Source organism: Amphibalanus amphitrite, unplaced genomic scaffold (assembly GCF_019059575.1).
Source record: "Amphibalanus amphitrite isolate SeventyFive unplaced genomic scaffold, NRLGWU_Aamphi_draft 000708F_arrow, whole genome shotgun sequence".
Lineage (NCBI taxonomy): Eukaryota > Metazoa > Arthropoda > Thecostraca > Balanomorpha > Balanidae > Amphibalanus > Amphibalanus amphitrite.
Window position 1 is genome coordinate 65,104 of NW_024882202.1, and position 21,098 is coordinate 86,201.

The 21,098-nt window shown below is 51.0% G+C and overlaps 3 protein-coding genes across 5 annotated transcripts; 2 read left to right on the top strand and 1 right to left on the bottom strand.

Moving 5' to 3' along the window:
* Nucleotides 1-1,775: 1,775 nt before the first annotated feature.
* LOC122364949 (EH domain-containing protein 3-like) lies at nucleotides 1,776-9,610 on the top strand. Its single transcript, XM_043335759.1, has 6 exons — nucleotides 1,776-3,261; nucleotides 3,399-3,507; nucleotides 3,895-4,059; nucleotides 4,700-4,844; nucleotides 6,831-7,037; nucleotides 8,775-9,610. Exons 1-6 carry the CDS (start codon nucleotides 2,456-2,458, stop codon nucleotides 8,978-8,980), a joined length of 1,638 nt encoding a protein of 545 aa, XP_043191694.1. The 5' UTR covers nucleotides 1,776-2,455; the 3' UTR covers nucleotides 8,981-9,610.
* A 400-nt stretch (nucleotides 9,611-10,010) lies between these two features.
* LOC122364950 (nucleoporin Nup37-like) lies at nucleotides 10,011-14,623 on the bottom strand. Its single transcript, XM_043335760.1, has 6 exons — nucleotides 14,412-14,623; nucleotides 13,832-14,029; nucleotides 12,604-12,760; nucleotides 11,183-11,402; nucleotides 10,666-10,819; nucleotides 10,011-10,339 (listed from the first exon to the last, which is right to left on the bottom strand). The coding sequence occupies exons 1-6, from the start codon at nucleotides 14,589-14,591 to the stop codon at nucleotides 10,247-10,249; spliced, it is 1,002 nt and encodes a 333-aa protein (XP_043191695.1). The 5' UTR covers nucleotides 14,592-14,623; the 3' UTR covers nucleotides 10,011-10,246.
* Nucleotides 14,624-15,745: 1,122 nt separating this feature from the next.
* LOC122364952 (cleavage and polyadenylation specificity factor 73-like) lies at nucleotides 15,746-18,800 on the top strand. 3 transcript variants are annotated; one of them, XM_043335764.1, is made up of 2 exons: nucleotides 15,746-16,130; nucleotides 16,368-18,800. In XM_043335764.1, the coding sequence occupies exon 2, from the start codon at nucleotides 16,399-16,401 to the stop codon at nucleotides 18,439-18,441; it is 2,043 nt and encodes a 680-aa protein (XP_043191699.1). In that variant the 5' UTR covers nucleotides 15,746-16,130; nucleotides 16,368-16,398; the 3' UTR covers nucleotides 18,442-18,800. The 3 variants fall into 3 exon arrangements, with proteins under 3 accessions (XP_043191699.1, XP_043191698.1, XP_043191697.1); XM_043335763.1 differs by having other exon boundaries at nucleotides 16,052-16,066; nucleotides 16,368-18,628; XM_043335762.1 differs by having other exon boundaries at nucleotides 16,071-16,089; nucleotides 16,368-18,628.
* The last annotated feature ends 2,298 nt before the right edge of the window (nucleotides 18,801-21,098 follow it).

Consider the following 21,098-nt stretch of genomic DNA (forward strand, 5'->3'; position numbering starts at 1 on the left):
GACCCTCAAAAACCAAGATGGGCCTCAGAGGCCAGCATCGGGTCTTCAGAATCCAGTGCAAAGCCCTCAGAGACTAATGCGTGTCCTTACAGGCCAGCATGGGCCCTTAGAGGTCAGTGTGGGGCCGTAACAGACCGGCATGGGAGGGACTTGGAACCTAGAGACCAGCGGAGGGCCCTCATAGGCCAAGGTGGGCCCTCAGAGGCCGATGCGGACCGTTGGAGACCGGCATCGGATCTCCGGAATCCAGTGCGGGGCCCTTAGAGGTCAATGTGGGACCCTAAAATACCGGCATGGGCCGGTGTTGGAACCCAGAGACCAGCAGAAGGCCCTCAAAAACCAAGATGGGCCTCAGAGGCCGGCATCAGGTCTTCAGAATCCCGTGCAAGGCCTCATAGGCTAATGTGGGTCCTTACATGTCACCATGGGCCCTTAGAGGTCAGTGTGGGGCCCTAAAAGACCGGCATGGGCCGGCGTTGGACCCCTCAGGCCAAGGTGGACCCTCAGAGGCCGATGCGGACCCTTAGAGGCCGGCATCGGGTCTTCAGAATTCAGTGCGGGGCCCTCAAAGGCACCTAAAGGCACCCCAGAGACAGAAATGAGGCCACCAGAGGCCGGTGTGAGGCCCTCAGACGCCGGCTGGGCCCTTGAGGCCGGTTTAGGGGCCCTCAAATGAGGTCAATGTGGGTTCTCAGCGGTCAATGTGGGCGCTTGACCGCCACTGAAGGGCCCTCCGAGATCAGTGTAGGACCCTCAAAGACTGGTTTGGGAGCTGTTAATAGCTAGCGTGGGATTCTTGAGTCTCGTGACAATCGAATAAGGGCCAGAGCCCCATACGCCCATGGGGGCCCATTGGTTGTTTGGGGGGGGGCCAAATGATATGATGGCCCCCTGATTAGCCTTTGGAGGGGGGAAGGGCATGGCCCTGATCCCCCTCTGCGACCGTCACTGCACTGAAAGTGGAAGGGGGAGGGGCAGAAACAGACATTGCTGGCCCCCAGCCTGTTTGAAACGAGGCTGAGGCACGGTCACCCTGGCCCCCAGCTAGTACGTCTTTGACGAACTATGCCGACCCCAAGCAGATAAGGTCAAGCGTTGGTCGTTTGTATACGCATTCTCCTGCACCGTGCTAGTATTGTCTTAATATTGCCTATACCTTTTTAGTGCTCGCTGTCCCGCGCCTCGTATTCAACAAAATGCTGTCACCAGGACTCACAGTCTTGTCTCTGATATGGTTTCCTTCATTGAGTGAAGGAAATTGCGGTCAATAACGCTGTAGAAACAAAAAGGAATCCTCATTAAAGGGCAAGCTGAATAGTTGTCAAGTTACCGGGTGGTAGGTTAGGTACAGACAGACACTTAAGTCAGCAAAAAGTGGGGGGGCCAGTTAACATTGCTGGCCCCCCCACCTCCGAAAGTGGGGGGGCCATGGCCCCCCCGGCCCCCCCTGTTCCTACGCCTATGGAGAGAGTAACACGAAATACGCATAGTTCGATGAAGCTAGATAAGAAAAACGCAGCGCAATGATGCTATAGGTACTGGCTGGCTGCTCTACGATCATTTTGGTGATTTCGTTTATAACAAACATACCCGATATTGTGGTCTTTGGAGCTGACCCAAGAAAACACAGATTATCAAACCTAAGATCGGTTTCCAGTCGCTACGTCTCTTCACTGCTTTTACATTCGTTTTTTATGGCAAACCTGGATCAACAGTTAGGGTCGAGGGATGCAAATTGCAACAGCAAGGAGGGGCCCCTAGCAAGTACCTACACCGGACCACTCGGCACTCGCCCTCGTTCGTTGTGTACAAGCGAATAGTGTTTGTCTAATTTTCAAACAGCCTGCGGTCATTGGTTGTGTTACGTCGGAAAGCGATAGGTTTAGGAAGAATTTATCAGCACATAAAAATGCATTCAGTTTATCTATGAAAGCATGAATTTCATAATTTTCAACAGCTAGGCACTGTTTTTTATATAACATAAAACTAATTTAATAATAGGTTTAACCGTAGGTATGCAAGAGCAGTCTTTTACAACAGCTTCCGTACACATATAATTTGGCAGCGGTTTATGCGCAACTTTTTGATGCGCTGTCTGAGGCGTTTGCGACATTTGTGGCGCATGCAATCGCGATTGCCCAGTCGGCGGAGAGAGTGGGAGCGGCTGCTGTGCGATTTTCCCGATTCATCTCCTAGATTCAATTAGTTTAATTTTTCATTAATTGATTTAAATATTGGGAGACTTGGTGTATGACTAAGAAATTGCACGATACACGAGAGCTCGAAGTGGGACCGGACATAAGTCATCGACGTCTCCGAGGACCAAGGGGGTGTTTCCAGAAGGAATGTGACTCATGTCCAGCTGAAAAAACGTGACTGAAGTCTGTGTGAAATTTGTGAGGTAGGTAGTGGTTCCAGAGTTAAGTTTTAGTCTGTAGTTCTAGAAGCAATCAAAATGTTTAGTTGGCTTGATGGACATGAAGAGAAGAAGAAGCATGTTGAAGTCTATGAAACTGTGTTTGAAGGTCTGAAAAAGATCTACAAACAAAAAGTGTTGCCTCTTGAAGAAGCATATCAGTTCCATGACTTCCACTCTCCAAAGCTGGATGACCCAGATTTTGATGCCAAGCCCATCATCATGCTGGTTGGTCAGTACTCCACTGGAAAGACAACATTCATCAGGTATCTGCTCGAGAGAGACTTCCCTGGCATCAGAATTGGACCTGAACCAACCACTGATGGGTTCATTGCAGTCATGCATGGAGACCATGATGGCATCATCCCAGGAAATGCATTGGTGGTGGATCCCAAGAAGCCATTCAGGCCACTGTCAAAGTTTGGAAATGCCTTCCTGAACAGGCTGCAATGCTCCACTGTGAACTCAACTGTTCTCAGGTCCCTGACAATCATTGACACGCCTGGCATCCTCTCGGGTGAGAAGCAGAGGGTGGACAGAGGCTACGACTTTGCCGGAGTGCTGGAGTGGTTTGCCGAGAGGGTGGACAGAATCATCCTGCTGTTTGATGCTCACAAACTGGACATCTCGGACGAGTTCAGGAGGTCCATTGGTGCCCTGAAGGGACATGATGACAAGATCAGGATAGTTCTGAACAAGGCAGACATGGTGGACCACCAGCAGCTGATGAGGGTGTACGGAGCCCTGATGTGGTCTCTTGGGAAGGTGATTGCCACCCCTGAGGTCTCCAGGGTGTACATCGGCTCATTCTGGGACCAGCCTCTGCGCTATGACTCCAACAGGAAGTGAGTAAAAATTCCCATTTTTTCAATGGCTGATATCCAATTCACAAATATGCAATTTCTTTGTCACCTATGCATTTCCTTTAGCTTTACCTCTAGAATTATATTTGGTGATGGTTGACAAATTCTGACTATGACAGGCTCTTTGAAGCTGAGGCACAAGATCTGTTCCTGGACCTGCAGTCACTTCCCAGGAATGCTGCTCTGCGAAAGCTTAATGATCTCATCAAGAGGGCAAGGCTGGCAAAGGTAAACCATGCTTACTACAAGACTGTTATAACATTGCTTTTTAATCCTAATTGATTCATCTTCTATGATAATTAAAAAACTCCTAAAGGTTGCAGGTAATCTCAATTTATCTTGTACTGCCCCACATTTAATACTTTTTCACCAGACTTCTCACATGTTCACCAGAAGAAGGATAGCGTTTACTTATTATTTATTATTCATCTGATGTTTTTTTCTGGTTTTTCACCACAACAAACCAAAACTAAAAAAATATGTTTTTTTACTATGATCCTATCACTTCTGTTGCAGTTATCTACTACTTTATGTCTATGTGTATTGAGGCAGAAACTGAAAATGACAAAAAGCAGCACTAGATAATCAGGTGTCATTACTTCTTACCTTCTCCAGGTGCACGCCTACATCATAGCTGCTCTGAAGAAGGAAATGCCATCGATGTTTGGCAAGGACAGCAAGAAGAAGGAGCTCATCAAAAACCTGTCCGCCATCTACGAGAGTGTGCAGCGAGAGCACCAGATCAGTCCCGGAGACTTCCCGGACATTGCACGCATGCAGGTAAGGCGGAGGTCATGAATTGCGTGTTTAAGCTGGCATGAAAGTCACCCAGCTGGTACCTACCCAATTAAAAATTCTACTCGAATGTTAATGGGCAGATTGGTAGAGCCAGAGCCCACGCTAAGCTGAGCGTGGTGCGTAGACCCCATCCCCTACCGTCCGATCGCGCAATGCCGAAAAACGAAGATGCCAAAGTTTAACGTGCCCATGAAAAGTGGACACGGCCTGTCCCACTCAACTGACTTCAGTGGCTGCGGCTGCTCCCACCAACCGCATACCACCCCCGCCGGAGTCTCAAATGTCGAGCGCTGGAGCGACTCAAGCCCGGGCTCTCACTATTGGGAGTCTAACGCTCTACCGAGCTACGGGACAGGCTAGGAAGTGTAAGAGAAGAAAACGCAAAAACCATGGTGTTAGCAAATTATTTTGAATTCCATCTTTTTGTGTCAATTGTGAGCATGTTTCATGAAAGCATCACCTCTCCAAGCCACGACAGTCTTGGCACTTCTAAAATCATATCTCCAACATCATCATCAGCAGCAGCCATAGAGAATCGCAATGAACTTGCCATGCGTGAGTAAATACACCACGCTAGAGCCTTTCAGATGTAAATGGTTGCTAAAAAGTATTCGTTTTTCAGGAACGTCTTCTTCACGAAGACTTCAGCAAGTTCCAGCCGCTGAAGCCGCGCCTGATCCAGAACGTGGACAAGATGCTGGCTGAGGACATCGCCAGGCTGATGGCCATGATCCCGCTGGAGGAGAAGCAGAACATGGTCCCCAAAGGTCAGTCCTGCTCCGCAGCAGAGCTGTTGATAATGGGACCGTGTAGAGTCCAAACAGAACCACGGTCGTCGCGTGATTCTGTTTGCGAATGTTTCGTTTTCAGACGTTACGCAGGACTGTTCGTTACGCAGGCGGTATGTTTTGGCAATGATATTGCTTTGGAACCATTCGTTGTGTTGGTCATTCCGGTCATTCCCACAGCGACCGTGAGTGTTTTTGACGTTGGTGCGTGTCTCTGAGCTCAGGATTGTGACTCATACCAGGGTACTCATACCGCGATATCCGCGCGTGATGTGTTACCGCTCCGAACTACACCGCCGGAGATCTGGCTTATCGCCATCCTGGCGAGTGTGACGCTGTCAGGGTGCCCTGCGGATGCGGACTCTGTATGGAGACTATCTCGGCCATTTTCCGGTCACCAACAGGCCTGAGTTCATTATTCACATGGTTTTCTTGGTCCTAAAATGCTTAGGCTGAATGCTAAATACTCCACGTTTAGCTTCACCGTCGCCATGTTGGCGGAACGTCACCGATGGCTCGCGGCGAGTTTCTGTCATTTGTTTTCCGCGCGCGGTCGGGCTCGCTACAGCGGCTCGGCGGGGCCGTTTTGTATGTTTGTCGATTCGCTGTTCGGTGCTGGCCTGCGCTGGCTCCCGGTCACACCCAGTCGTCGCGTTTGCCTGACACCGTTCGTACGCCCGGGCGGTGACAGCTGACTCCCAAACGTTAGTGGAGAGTCCGGCTCACTGTCACGAGCGGTCTGCTGGATGTCGTGTCACTAGTTTACTCTCGGGAAGGACCTATTTGATCCAACATTCAGGAATTCATCTCACGGTGACTATTTGTGTTATCAGAAAACGAATCCACTAAACCTTCCCCAGCGGTAGTTAAGATATTTTATCGACCCCATTCGATAAGCGAGATTTCGCAGCCGTATGTAGGATATCCGGCACAGTGTGCTGTTAAACACCCCGGCGTAGTCTCCCAGCCGTCAGCTTTCTCCCCGCTGTGTCAGCGAGCCGAGCTGTGGTCTGCACGGTTCGGGTGCAGCGCTCAGCCTGGGATGTGGCCCATGGCCGCCGCGCGCCGTGAGGGGCGTATCCCGGCCCCCTCCCCCTCCCCGCGTCGGATTAACTCGGTCGGAGCCGGCTGAGTGCCATTCTGGGGCATCAGGGACACGTCCGGCACAATGGAAATGTTTTGTTTGGTTTGGACGGGATAAGGTCAATTCAGCATGTTAGAACAGTATACACTGGTGTAGGATGAAAGGAATGTGTATGCATGAATGTGATCGGGCGGCTACCCGTACGTTGGGACCTATCGTTCCATCCGGGTGAGGTGAACTTTGCTGATGGCTCAGACCGGAGTCCCTAACTACGCGATGTTGATATTTGCGACAATTTTGTTGCATGCAACCGTAAGGCGTGATGTGTTCCAGGCTAGTGAAAAGGCGAAGTTCGTAAACGGACTTCGAAACAAAGTTCGTATACAGAGACGTTATGTGATTGCCTTTCGTGCTCTCTGATATATTGATGAACGCTGATGGCTGTCATTATTTTTTTCGTTCTCCCTGAGCCCGTTTCACTGTGACCTTTTCTGTGTCGCTGGCCTGAGTAGCGTCGTGTTACTAATGCATTTCTAGAACTGACTCAAGTATTAGCGCGTGCCGCAGAAGCGCCAGTCATCAGATCTCTAATATTTAAGCGTGTGCGTTTTGTTTGTTCAACTGACAAATTTGTGGCGTGTTTACTACCCGATAACGTCGCATCTTAGGAATGTGCTTGTCGTTATCTGCGTCCCTGATTTTCTATCCTTGTATAACCGTCCCATCGAATTCAGTGTATCGCTCTGATTCTACGACTGACTGCGCCCGTAGAACCCATAAGACACCCCATTACCCCGTCTCTAGACAGTCGTACTGCCCCCATAGTCCCGCCGTGTCGCCCCGTAGAGACCGCACGCCACTAACCGGCACGCCGTTCGCAGAGGACGGAAAGCCCAACAGCGGCCACACGGTTTCAGGCGGCGCGTTCGACGGCGTGCGCAGCGCCGACACGCCGTTCGGCTTCAACAAGTGCGAGGGGGCCGACGCCGGCGCCGGCGAGGCCGAGTGGGTGGTGAACCGCGACCGACCCAAGTACGACCCCATCTTCTTCAGCATGAACCCCGTGGACAACAAGGTCACCGGAGCAGGTGAGGATGTGACGGGTGCCGGGGGAGAGGAAGTGTTGGGGTCTGGGGAGCGAGTGCGTTTCCCTTCCACAGGTAGTGAAAGTAGGCACTGGTTTGATCTCGCCGTCGATGCGCCTCTAAATCTTCACCAAACAACAGGAAACCGACATGGGCTTGTTTGATCGTTGGGTTGGACATGGGCTCGATTTGTTTCGTAATGCGCTAGCATTCGCTTGCTGTTTCGTAAGACACCTAACCAGTATTTTGTTTTTCAACGTTGCGGCGATAGCCAATGACGTGACCTTGCATGCGATATAGCCTGCCTTACCTTTGTATCAGCAAACGAGTTTCATGATTTTACACAAAAACGCTGCTTTTAGGAGAGCTTGCGTGGGCATCGGTAAAACACTGCCAATGGTTTCCCAATAATCCCAAACTTGGCGAGTGGCTCCGTTAGCCACCGATCGATAATGCGGTACGAGTCTGCCAGACTGCTGGCTGGCCTAGGACCGGCGCCTGCCATCAGTCACCATACCCACAAGTGGCGCGGAGCCTTCGCACGCCTCTAAGCGTCGATGTTACTATGAGCACCATAGGACGCTCGTAAAATGCGATATTCAATCCCAAGCGACGCATTTCCTTCCTTTATCGTTCACATTGCATGGATTATCCCCGGTTTTCCGCATGTCCTCATTTCATTTTTTCTGGCGATTTCCTTTGTTTGCATTCATCGTTTTTATCCCCCATCTGATGCTCCTCCATTCAGTGTCGCATTCTTTATATCTCGGAGATCACACCAGGCTCCAAGTGTTATGCCCTCTCTTTGTAATGCCATTCTTGTCATTGCTACCCATGCCACCCCATGTTTCTCTGCCGGCCCCACAATCACTGACCGGTCCGCGGTGGTCCACTGGGGGCCGGCGACCAAGGCCGCTCACCGGTCCGACCAGGCTCCACGCTGTCGCCGCCGCCACACAGCCATTGTGGGCCGATTTTTGTCCCGCCGCCGCACGCCGCTGCCAGTTGCACTGTTGATTGGAGAGAGAGGGAGGCAATTAGGACAGACGGAAGTGGAGTGGACGGGTACAGAGCGGCTGGGAGAATGGGAAATACGGTCTCTTTGTGACGTGGTGGGTGGGGTTGTGCGGGTGGGATGGGAGGGATGTTGCGTGGCTGTGGGACGTGTTGTGTAACTGTCGAATGTGGTTGACATTCGATACCGTTTGTGTGGAGGACGATTTTTTTCTGTAAGGTTATGTAAACACTCGAGTCACTCGTAACGATATATATCCGATGCCCAGTAAAGCTACACTTTTTCTTTCGTTGCATCAGATTGCCAGCGAATGGTTTTGTTGTTGGCCACAGACGAACTAAAATGTACTCATTCGACTCAAACATAACGCGTGCTACTAGCCAATGAAGCTGATAGTGCACATTGAGGGCCACAGCCGCCAATATCAGCACGAGTTGCAAGGTCGCGGAGCATCCCCTCACTCGAGGCCGAGGACCGGGTCGATCCGCGGGGTCGGGGGTGCGCTGGGATCGATCTGTCGCCGCGCGCTTATCAGCCGGGCTGAATGACGTCATGTCAGCTAATCGACCTGAGCGTTATGGTCTGAGGTGTGGCCGTGTGAATTGACGGGCTGTCAGGGAGGACGGAAAACCATTGATAGATATACCGTGGTTCGTGATCTTTGAATTGTCGTGCGTTCGTGGTTTATCCGACGATGTTTTGACGTCTTTTGCGTCATTCCACAGCGGCCAAGGCGGAGATGGTCAAGTCGAAGCTGCCCAACACGGTGCTAGGCAAGGTGTGGAAGCTGGCCGACCACGACAAGGACGGCATGCTGGACGTGGAGGAGTTCGCCCTGGCCATGCACTTGATCAACATCAAGCTGGACGGGCACGACCTGCCGGCCGAACTGCCCGCCCACCTGGTGCCGCCCAGCCAGCGCGGCTTCTGAGCGGGCGCACACCGCTCATAGCGGGGCGAGCGAGTGTGAGAGAGTGACGAACGGAGCGGGGAGCGCAGTACTATCAGCGGTGTACGCTTCAGACCGGCACACCACCACGTCACGGCGGCGTTATTTTTGTACTCGGCCGCATTATCACTCGCGCGGCGCCCGCTCTTCTGCATGCTTCCTGTATCCAGTTATCCAGCGAGTCTGATGTCTTCTGAGGCCTTCAGCGGCGCGGCCCGCCGTCGTCCCGTCCCCGTTTGGCGTCCCAGGCGCGCGGCCCGCCACCAGGAGGCGCCGCCGACCAACAAATTCGTGCTTGTTCTCTGTCAGCGAGGGCGTCGCGGCGACCCTTATGTTGCTTGACGGTGCCTTTGGCCGGTCTGTTTGTGTTTCTTCAGACGGCCGTGCGAGGCGAGCTCGCCTGCCGCGTGCGAGTGTGTACCCGTAGTGTCGCTCGTGTGTTGCCGTTGGTAGTTTGTGGCTAGGCCCGATTGGTCACAGCGCACAGTCAGCTGGGTATGATCGTACCCGGAGCGGTTTCGACCCCCCTGACGAAATCGTACGTGTCGCAGAAATTAGCCGTGACGTCTATAACGATATTGAACGAATCCACGTACCGCCGCGGCGCAGTTATTGGTTATTGTTACTGGGCCACGGAGCTCTGAGCCCGCCTCGACCCACAGAGTATTCCAGATCGGTAGTTATTTATTTACGGTGTGCGCGGAGTCATTGTAACGCGTTCGGTCCGTCCGCCGACCGCACACAGATAAAAACCACATAGTCACACGGGCGCGGCTATCTAGGCTTAGGCAGGGAAAACGGTGGCGAATACACCTATATTATATATCAGATGGGCTGGTGCGTGAGTGTGGTGGTTTGGTGTGTTTGAAAATGAAAGCCTTCAGACTGCCTATATTATCAATAACAGACCCGACCCCATTTATCACCTGCTACGAGGGGTATGCCTGCAGGAGAGACTATAGTCCCAAAACGACATTGACATGGATGATACCAACCGGAATACATGCCACGATACTTAAAAAACAATGTATTATTGACATTACACCGCCGTATGACACTTTTTCAGTGGTCAGCTCTGAGGAATCCCACGAACCCCACATAGTTTACTCGTTCACCTTTCAATGAAAAGCGTCACATTTGAACTGGACTGCACTGACAACCACTGGGAATTTACTACCATCGCACCATGTCCACACAGACGTGACTTGCCTCTGCCGACTCCGCCTTGATGTGCTCTGAGGACCAGCCTTAGATGAGGGCGACCCGCCAGACCACCAGTTTTCGGTCGCTGCCGGCCAACAGGTACGGGAGGACGCTGTGCCAGCTGATGCCGCCGACCGCCTGGAGAAGGGAGGATACACGTAACTCAGCGCCCTCTACCGGAGACTCGCGTCCACATGGACCAAAGTCTCCGCTTCCTGCAGTGTGTGCGTCCAGTACAAGTGTCTGGCATGATCCACTTTTGGGAAGATCGCATCGAAATACGATCGTGCGTACAGTCTTTTGAGCGAGTTTGAATTCATGTTGCGCGAAGCAAGCTGAATAATTTTTACTTTTATGCCACACTAAAAAAAAATTGTCATACGCTCTTGCTACTCGATCACCCTTCAACTGTTCCAGCAAGCATACTGTTTCATCCAGGCCCACGAATAACTCTGCCCACTCACCATGAGATCCTCTGCGAGCGGCGCCTGGTGCACGCCCAGCTGGGTGACCTTGACCTGGGTCAGGCTGCACGTGGCCACGTGCTGTTTGGCCGTGCGCGAGAAGCGCACCTTCTGCCCACCGCCGTGGTGCACCTCCTGGTCAGTCTCCGGCTTACTGGCGAAGGAACACCGGTGGGTGTTAGAGAAAAGGCATCGCATTACCAACTGACGAAACAACATGACCATTTGGCTAGAATGCTGATGATGCGAGTGCCGCACGCTAGGGCTTCCCATGCACTCCGTAGCCATAGGCCGATGACCACGATACGTCAAGTTCCATGATTCCATCAAGTCACTACCCGCCACACCGTACCAAACACTACTCTACTCCCGGCACAGCAACTCTCCTCCAAACCGCTTTTCCCGGTCACCTCGCCATTCCCGCTACGGCCGACGAAAGCTGACCCCCGATGACCTCCGCCACAACACATCCGGTGTACGACTGACCTCAGCCGCAACACATCCACCTATGACTGACCTGAGTCGGGACACGTCCAGAGTCACCAGGCGGCTATCGTGCACGGTGGCCACGCGCAGACTGTCGAGCGGCGACCAGTCGGCGCCGGCCAGACCGGTCACGCCTGTGTGGAGGGCCGAGACGGGCGCGCGCGTCTCTGTGTTGTAGAAGGTGACTGTGCCCGAGGCGGCCGCCACCAGCAGCTGGTACTGCTCCTCAGCGTGCCAGCACACCGACATACCTGCCGGAGGGCATTCGTTTGTTATATTGGCTACACATGTCCGATACGTTAACCCGGCAGTTGCTGGGGCATTTCGCCACCCACCGTTTGCTGGGGGGGGGGGGGGGGGGCGTTAAACGCCCCCAGCCGATAACTCGAGGACCAATAGGCGCAGCGAAACGCACGAGGCGGCAAACGAAAGAGCGCGACGAGACGCTTCAGATGAGTACTTTAAAGTTGAATTTTGAGGTCACAGGTCGGGTCAAGGTCAGGTCAAACACCTGAAATCGGGCTTTCAGTAGCATGGACTTCAGGACTTCGCAATGGGCGCCTCTCGTCATAAACTCTGTCCAAACGGTGCACAATCCATCATATAAGGCCTACAAGAGTGTCAGCTCCATGTAGGGGTCAGTCAAGCATAGGTCAGGGTCAAGGTCAGGTCAACCGGGTAGGCACATAACCCCGAAAATCAAAACTGATATTCGCAGCCTGTGACACATGTTTTATGGGTAATTTGGGGCGTAGAACACGTGGGGTCACATTCATTTTATCATATGTGTACGTGTTTGGCTCAAAAAGTTCAATTTAAGAAATGCATGTATCATTGTCGTGAAGTAGTCACGAGAAATTACCAAGATTCAGTTCAAGATTTTGGAAAATGCCGAACGATAATCAATAATCGAAGACAGCCATTTGATTGTACATGGTATTGGCAGTCTAATGGCGTTTACGGCATGTCTGTATGTCTATTCTGTGATTTTATATGATTTTTTGAACATATGCCGTTTTTGGTCTAAAACTCAGAAATCATGACGTCACTAAAACCTCGATATCTCAAAAATTTTCCGACCGATTTTTTTGAAACTTTGTCACAATAAACTTCAATCAATTCCCTACAGTAACCCAAAAGTTGGGCGCGCCGTTTTTATGCTATGGCCCGGCGAAAAAAGTGGGGGCGTTTAACGCCCCCCCCCCCCCCCAGCAACTCGCGGGTTAAGTTATGTCTTCATAGCTGACTGCTCCTGAAAACAGTTCCTCCAAACTGGAGAGCCATCTATCCTCTCCGAATCTAAGAACCGCAGATTTCTTCAGACATGCGAGTCCCCGCGATCGGACGCAGACTTCTCCGTAACTACTCTGACCTTCTAGCAATCCCCAGACCTCCCCGACCTCGGTGCCTGGACGTCCTCCCCGACCAGCGCACGGTCCCGCGGCCACTCACACGGTCCGTCGGAGGCGATGCACGCCAGCGGTGTAAAGTCGGCGGCATTCCACAGCCGGCAGGTCAGGTCGTCACCGACGCTGGCCAGGGTGTCTCCGTCTGGTCCGCCGAACGACAGGTCGTTAATGTAGTCAGTGTGGCCCACCAGCGGGTGAACCTGCGGCCGACGGAGGGCGGGCTGTTAGGAAGGGCAACGGAGCTAAGCACGATTTAATGCGACGGGCTGAAAGACAAATGAAACGCCTTTAAAACGCCTTTAAAACGACGGGCTGAAAGAAATTAAATGATATGAAACCGGCTTATACGCGGCACAGTGTTGAAGTAAAGCATCGAATATGCAAAGAAAAAAACGGGCAGGCTGACTTTTCACAAAAGGGAATTTGGCACCATGAAGCAATTACTGTAGGGGACAGTTATCAGCCAACAGTCCGGGATATCTAATGCAGCAACACAAATTTACTATTTATTCTAGTCATTAAAATCATATATCGCGAAAAAAAGTATTGATAGTGCTATCCCCAGAGCACCCATGGTGCATGGCAAATGTCGTGTGCAACCGCATTACATCAGCATTTACACCAGTAGCGGCGGAACACCCTCAATTAAAGGGACCCTCCCACCTTCAAAAAAGTTAATGAATTGGCACGAAAGTGATGTCGCTCGGTTCAGAAAGAGCGAAAACGAATATCTACCAAATTTCATCGAAAAATATTCACCGGTTTTCAAGATATTAGACTTTTACTTTTGTTTACTTTTTGGGATCTCCGCTGTTCCTAGCGACTTTATTTGAAAGTGCGGCATTTGTTGCGCGCAAAGCAGCACATACCACCGCGTGCTACCAAACGTTTTAGTAAAAGATTTAAAAATCGTTAGATCTCCGCTGACGTCACAAATTCTAAGGGGGCATACCAATGCACTAGCCCCTTAGAATCCGAAAACTGCAAGTTTGAAGTTCCATATCTCCGAATTAAAGCATTTGTCGATGTTGTGAGTGCCCAAACCGGTATTTGCAGGCCATGGCCACCAATTTGGCTATCTCATCTCAAAACTAATGTTAAGGTGGGAGTGTCCCTTTAAGGGGGGGGGGGGGGGGGCACTGCCGACTTTTGGTCCCATTCTTTCCATGCAACGCCCATAGGGCTAATGTTAAAATGCCAAAATCAAAGGGGGCACGGTGCCCCGGTGCCCTTCCCCGGTTCCGCCGTCTATGATTTACACCCTAACTCACCTCTAGCGACCCGCCTTCCGTGGGGCCCGTGTGGACGTACACCCTGACACAGTGGTCGGCGCCGGCGGCCGCGAACTTCAGACAGCGAGGCACCTCAGCCAGGTTGGTCTCGCCGCTCCAGGCCAGACAGCGCACCCGCGAGTCATGGTGGAATTCATGGAGACTCACGTGCTGTAGCTGCCCGGTCTCACTGTCCTCCTGTGGGCGTAGGGGGAATGTGAGGGCTGGGGGATGGGCAGATGGGGATACCACTGGCTGATAGGGACTCAGTAAGCTAATGGGTGACTTTCAGAGGCATGGCAACAGCTGAATAGGAATGTCTTGATAAAAAAGGTGATCACCAATCATCCCATAATTTCAGCTTGAGCACAGAAAACACTTCCAAGTTTTGACTGGATGGTGCCACGCAGCCTCACGCTGCAGCTGGCCAAATGCATGCATGCTGGAATTCAGGAAGCGAAAATCCAATATAAACAATAGCACAACTAAAATCAACAAACAAAATTGGCATATGGCATGCAATTACAGATCATTGCATTTCTGTGAAGTGTGAAGTAGTTCTACTATCATTTATACTCACTGGGAGAGTGATGCGGAGTACACCAACTGAGGTAGCTGTTCCATAGACTACCAGGTCACTGCACCATGCAAATCCTGCCACTTCAACAGCATACACTCGACCATCAACGGGGATGGTGAAGGCTGGTGCTGTGGCAGCACCACTGCTGGACTGGACACTCTTTGCCACCAGATTCTTCATTGTTCTTTACTCTGCAAAATATCAACTCTGGGTTATTGCTTTACGACTAGACTCATGATCTTTCTAGTGTTGTCTAAGGGTCATATTGTCCCACACAAAATTGCTGGTATTCGATTGGCAGTCAAAGTTCAAACCAGATGGAATCTGAAAACAGGGAGCTGGGGCAATTTGATCAAGGATCTTGAACGTCGCTTGACTTAATCACGTGAAAATAAGCCTTTTAAAGCCACAGAGAGGGGGAGAATATCCCGATGATCACGTGACTAAAAATGCCCTTCGGCGCCCCGTTTTCAGATTTCACCATCAAACCCACTGATAGGTTTAGTCAGACACAGCAGTGCACATCAGTGTTTTGGCATATTAGTGTCTACTTCTATCATGGTCTTGTAAGTGTCAACGTGTAAAATGCATAGGTAGGTAGGTACCTAAACATCAATCACAAGTCCTAATTCCAATCATCATTATCCATATGATTAACAAATTGCATGTAATTGTCATATTTTCACACCTACAGCTAAATGGTATATGTCAAGTTTAGGTCCTAACTACAATTGTGGCGCTTTTGATACGAATATGAAACAGCAAAAATTTTAGGTTTTAGGTTAGGTTAGGTTGTAGGTTTGTAGGTTTTAGGTTGTAGGTAGGTAGGTTTGTAGGTTAGGTTAGGTTAGGGTAGGTTTGTAGGTTGTAGGTTGGTAGGTTATAGGTAAGTAGGTAAGGTTAGGTCAGGTTTGATTATGTTTTTTTATTTTATTTGCGAGACATATGAGTATCATTTTTGGATTCAGGATGTCAAATAATGTAAAAGTATGAAAAATTTATCAATGAAATCTTCTTAGGATTTAAACTTGACATTTACCCAGCTAAATATGATCGTGGGCTTCACTCAAGCTTCACCCTGCAATAACATTTAAATATGATTTTAATTCAAATATCTACAGCCCAGTTTTGAGTACCAAGATTATACTTTGAGCTACCGCTTGAAACCTGTTCAGTGGTAGAAAATCATAAGAGTCGACTCGCTTTTGTGTACAAAATCCGTCAGCTCATTGGATAATAATCCTCTCTAAGAAATTTTATATCCGCAGCAAACGTTTATGAACACTAACAACAGGCTTAAGCTGCGCCACAATCGAATATTTCGCGCCGACAATTTTTTTGTTCTTTAGCCCCGATATGAAAATTACTAAAATTAAGGATACGTCATTGGTACAAAATAATATTGGCAAAAAATACAAAATATATGTTTTGTTCGCTCATTATCATACTTATTATAGGTAACTTTGAATGTTTTTTTGCTGCACACACATGATAATAAGTAACGTTTTAAGCGGGTTTATCGCTTGAAATGGAGTAAAATATTATTACCTTTATGACGTCATTGTGGTCTTAATTATTTGAAATTATTCCAAACGTTATGACACCGGGCACTTTCAATAACAACGCTAACAACGTGTTGTGGGAGAGAGACTTGTGTGATGTGGCGTTGCGCTTGATTGTAAATTTGAGGGTGGTTTTGTTGTTGGTGCCTTCATACTTGTAAGTGTGGAATTTTTACGCTAACCTGCTTCTTCCTGACTTTAGTTTTGCTTCATTGTCAAATGCTGGTTTGTTGAGGTCGCCGCCCACCGGCTCAATATATTTGATTGGATTTGTCTATGTTTTGTGATATAATCAACGACCAAGGTCAATTTTTTAAGTTACTTGTGAACTAAGCTGTACTATTATATATCATGGCTTCTCCAATTTGACTTTTGCTGTACACATTTTCCACAGCCCTAGAAGGAAGCCATAGCAGTCCTTGACAATGGCAAGTGCTGCGGAAGAGCTTGATCAGCTCATGATCCGACCCCTGGGGGCGGGCCAGGAGGTTGGTCGTTCCTGCATTATGCTTGAGTTCAAGGGCAAGAAGATCATGTTGGACTGTGGCATTCATCCCGGTCTGTCTGGCATGGATGCCCTACCATTTGTGGACATGATAAATGCTGAGGAGATTGACCTCCTGCTGGTCAGTCACTTTCACCTGGACCACTGTGGCTCACTGCCATGGTTCCTTCAGAAGACCACGTTTAAGGGGCGCTGCTTTATGACACACGCCACAAAGGCCATCTACCGCTGGCTGCTGGCTGACTACATCAAGGTCTCCAACATTGCCACGGAGCAGATGCTGTACACAGAAGCCGACCTGGAGGCCACCATGGACAAGATCGAGACCATCAACTTCCACGAGGAGAAGGACGTGCGCGGCGTCAAGTTCTGGGCGTACCACGCGGGCCACGTGCTCGGCGCGGCCATGTTCATGATCGAGATGGCCGGCGTGAAGATCCTGTACACAGGTGACTTCTCCAGGCAGGAGGACCGCCACCTGATGGTGGCCGAGATGCCCACCGTCCACCCAGACGTGCTCATTATCGAGTCCACCTACGGCACACATGTCCACGAGAAGCGTGAGGACCGCGAGAACCGGTTCACGGGCGTGGTGCACGATATCGTGTCGCGCGGCGGCCGCTGTCTGATCCCCGTGTTTGCGCTGGGCCGCGCTCAGGAGCTGCAGCTGATCCTGGACGAGTACTGGATGGGCCACCCGGAGCTGCACGACATCCCCATCTACTACGCCTCGTCACTCGCCAAAAAGTGCATGGCCGTGTACCAGACGTACGTGAACGCCATGAACGAGCGCATCCGGCGTCAGATCGCCGTCAACAATCCGTTCGTCTTCAAACACATCCAGAACCTGAAGGGCATCGACCACTTTGACGACGTGGGCCCGTGTGTGATCATGGCCTCGCCGGGTATGATGCAGAGCGGCCTGTCGCGAGAGCTGTTCGAGTCGTGGTGCACCGACCCCAAGAACGGCGTCATCGTGGCCGGCTACTGCGTGGAGGGCACGCTGGCCAAGCACCTGCTCTCCGAGCCTGACGAGGTGAACACCATGTCCGGCCAGAAGCTGCCGCTCAAGATGTCCGTCGACTACATCTCCTTTTCTGCGCACACTGACTACGCTCAGACGTCCGACTTCATCCGACAGCTGAAGCCGCCGCACATCGTGCTCGTGCACGGCGAGCAGAACGTAATGTCGCGGTTGAAGGACGCCCTGCTGCGCGAGTACGCCGACGACCCGTCGCGCGGCCCGGTGCAGATCCACAACCCGCGCAACACGGTGGCCGTGTCGCTGCCGTTCCGCGGAGAAAAAGTGGCCAAGGTGATGGGCGGCCTGGCCGTGGAGCCGCCCGCCGACGGCCGCGTCCTCTCCGGCGTGCTGGTGAAGCGCAACTTCAACTACCACCTGCTGTCGCCAGACGAGCTCGGCAAGTACACGGACATGACGCAGAGCCAGGTGTCTCAGCGACTGAGCGTCCATTTCTCCGGCTCTCCGCAGCTGCTGCAGTACATCCTCTCAAGCCTGTCGGCCGACTTCGAGACCACCAAGGGCAAGTACCAGTGGCGGCTGTTCCGCGCCGTCACCGTCACCCTGGACGGCAAGACGGCCATCCTCGAGTGGGTGGCCAGTCCCGGCGGCGACATGCTGGCAGACGCCGTGCTCGCAGCGGTCCTCAAGGCGGAGACGACCCGCGTGGACGCGCCCACCCGGCCGGCCAAGTTTGACCGGATGCACTACAAGGAGTGCCTGATCGAGACGCTCCAGGAGATGTTCGGGGACGAGGCGGTGCCCAAGTTCTTCAAGGGCGAGAAGTTCCACGTGACGTGCGGCGGCCGGCGCGCGGACATTGACCTGACGGACATGTCGGTGACCTGTGAGGAGGACGAGGTGTTCCGCAGTGCGGTCCTGACGGCCGTCACAAAGCTGTACCAGTCGCTGTCGCCGGCCACCCTCAGCAGAAATGACTGAGCCGCGCTTGGCTAAAGTGGCTGGTGTGAGAGGTGTTTGTGAACTGTGAGACCAAACTGAGTTGGTGAGAAGTGTGACTACGAGTATGTGAATACCTAGGGAGGGAGGGGAGGGTTGAAGCTGACTGTGTGTTGTAGACGTGATGTGGAATGTCATGTGTCTCGTTCGGAATGTCATGTGCCAACGCATGACATTCACATGACAGTGTTGTCTATCATTGTGCGTATTTTTCGGGTCGTTTGAGACCAGTCAAAAGCTCATCTGAAGCATCGTTCATCTGATGCTTCCCCACTATATCGTCATGCAGCGCATTTGTTTTGTGAGAATATCACTGTTGTTTGTAATAAATGCCGAGACTCAATATCCGCTTACGGCTAGTTCACGCCGACGCTAGTGGGCTGGTTGCTGGGCCGAGGTTTGGTGGTAGAATGAATGACGATCTTTTTAGCTTTAGCCAGTGAAATGAATCCAATCTAATAGTTGAATTTGCTCCTTTCGACCAAATCGTTTTGCAGCCTGATCGTAAGAAATAGTGTTGCGGAATGAATCACCGGCTAATGATTTGCTTACACGAAAGATACAATCTCGTGGTCAATTCTTACAACTTATGTCGATTTCCTGGTATTGTAATTGTATTCAAATGTCTAATCAAATCGTTTCTTGTCACTTGAACAGAACGCACCCGTTTGGCTTGATCCTGGCCAGGGCTGCAGAGTCGATGGATTTTCGGCGACTACGACTCCGACTCCGGCTTTCGAAAACCAGCTCCGACTCCGGGCAGAATTATCGGCCCCGACCGACTCCAACTCCGACTCCGACTCCACAGACCTAGCAAGGCTGCGGAGTCGATGGATTTTAGATGACTCCGACTACGCCTCCGGCTCCGGGTTCCAAAGCCGACCCCGAGTCCGACTCCGGTCACAACTGTCGACTCCGGCCGACTCTGACTCCGCAGCCCTGACCCTGACCCATGCACTATAATGACCAATGTCGCAAAGTTGCATTGAGCTCAATTTTATTTTAATTAATTTCCACTCAAGGGCCTAAATCACTCGAAAACAAGGCATAGGGGCCAGTAAAACGAAACCTGCATTTTGCTAACGTTCATCCAATCAGGATCAATATTCTACTTTGACCTTTCAAATGCCGAATAAACACCAGTCTGCTTCGTTGTGCGTATGGAAATTGGAAACCCTTTGATGACACACTGCTAATATTTTTATTATATATTAGTATCATAGTGGAAGTAAATATCAAGGCTGTACACAGGTGAACGTTGCCAGCACAAACAGTCCATTGTCTAATGTCTTCGGAAGGTGGGGCGGCCGGCCGCCCTCTCGGCCCTCAGATTACGCCCCGGGGGCATGAATCACGTGACCCGTTGAGCGTAGCCGACGACAGATGCCGCTTTTGATTAGGTAATGCCGTAATGGCGGTAATGCGGGCCGTGAGTTATGAGAGTGAGTGTTTCGTGCTTGAAAGTTTGACAACGACGACGACTGCGTGAGCTGTGAGTTGAAACTACATTTGGTGATCAGCTTGTGCGATTATGAATGGTGTAAAAAGACAGTAGTTAGTGCTTGGCGATCGCTGCAGGACGAAACTTGAACTGTCTTGAAAATAACCAGGTTGAGGTGCAGTGGTTGCAAGCCTTGCCTTCCGGACTCAGACTCAAGCGTAGCCGGCTACCGAAGAAGTCCCGATATCCCGTGGATCAACCTATGGTAAGTACCGGTCGTTCCCTGTTCAATATGTGTGTGCATCGCTGGGTCAGGAGAGGGGAAGAGCTTCATAGTTCATACTTCATGCTTCATCTTTCTCTGGGCCCTGATCTCGACCTTTTTATCCCGTTTTCCTCAATCAAATAGGTGGGTATTGACTGAGCCCTTTCCATCGCCTGGCGATGCATGGTTGATTACTTTTAATCTGGCCAGAAGTGGTTGGGGCATAAGGTGCATTTGATTATTATTTGAGGAAAGAAAACTATCATACCAGATTCGCAGGAGAGAGGCGTTCCAACGGGTAGAAGCATGCTACATGCGCGCCATCTGTGTGACGTGCGAGAGCTTCTGTAAACTATTCTCGAACTTGGCTATAGATGACGCTGTGATCGCGGCCGTGCTCCGTCAAGAAACAAAACCAGCCGAATGTAGCAGTGAACGTTATGTCACGCCATCGGCCTACCATAAATTTATTCTCCGCGCTCAGATGCAGGTGCTTTGGAGGATATGTGACCAGCACCGGGTCCAAATGTAGGGGAACAGCTGGTGTTTGATTAACCCGCGCCCCACTGGGGTCAGTGTATAACGCGCCCTAACGCGGGGGGGGCTCTTCATAGCCCCCCCGTCCTAACTTCGAAACAACTGGGCCGATCGTCAAAATACAAAGTCATTAGATAGCCCCGGAAAAACTGGTTTACGGAACCTAATTTCATTGACCTCGAGGTCACCGATGACGTCACAGGTCAGGTCAAAGTAAAAATTATCAATGTTTGGCTTGTTCACATTTTGGGCTCTGGTCGCCGGTTTACAAGTCAGATCAAGTTCATTTTTGGTTTACGCACTCGTGAACAGATGCTTTAGATACCCTGAGGGTAACAAACTTGAACTTTAATTTTCAGGTCAAGAATTCAGGTCATCACAGGTCACGAAAATCTT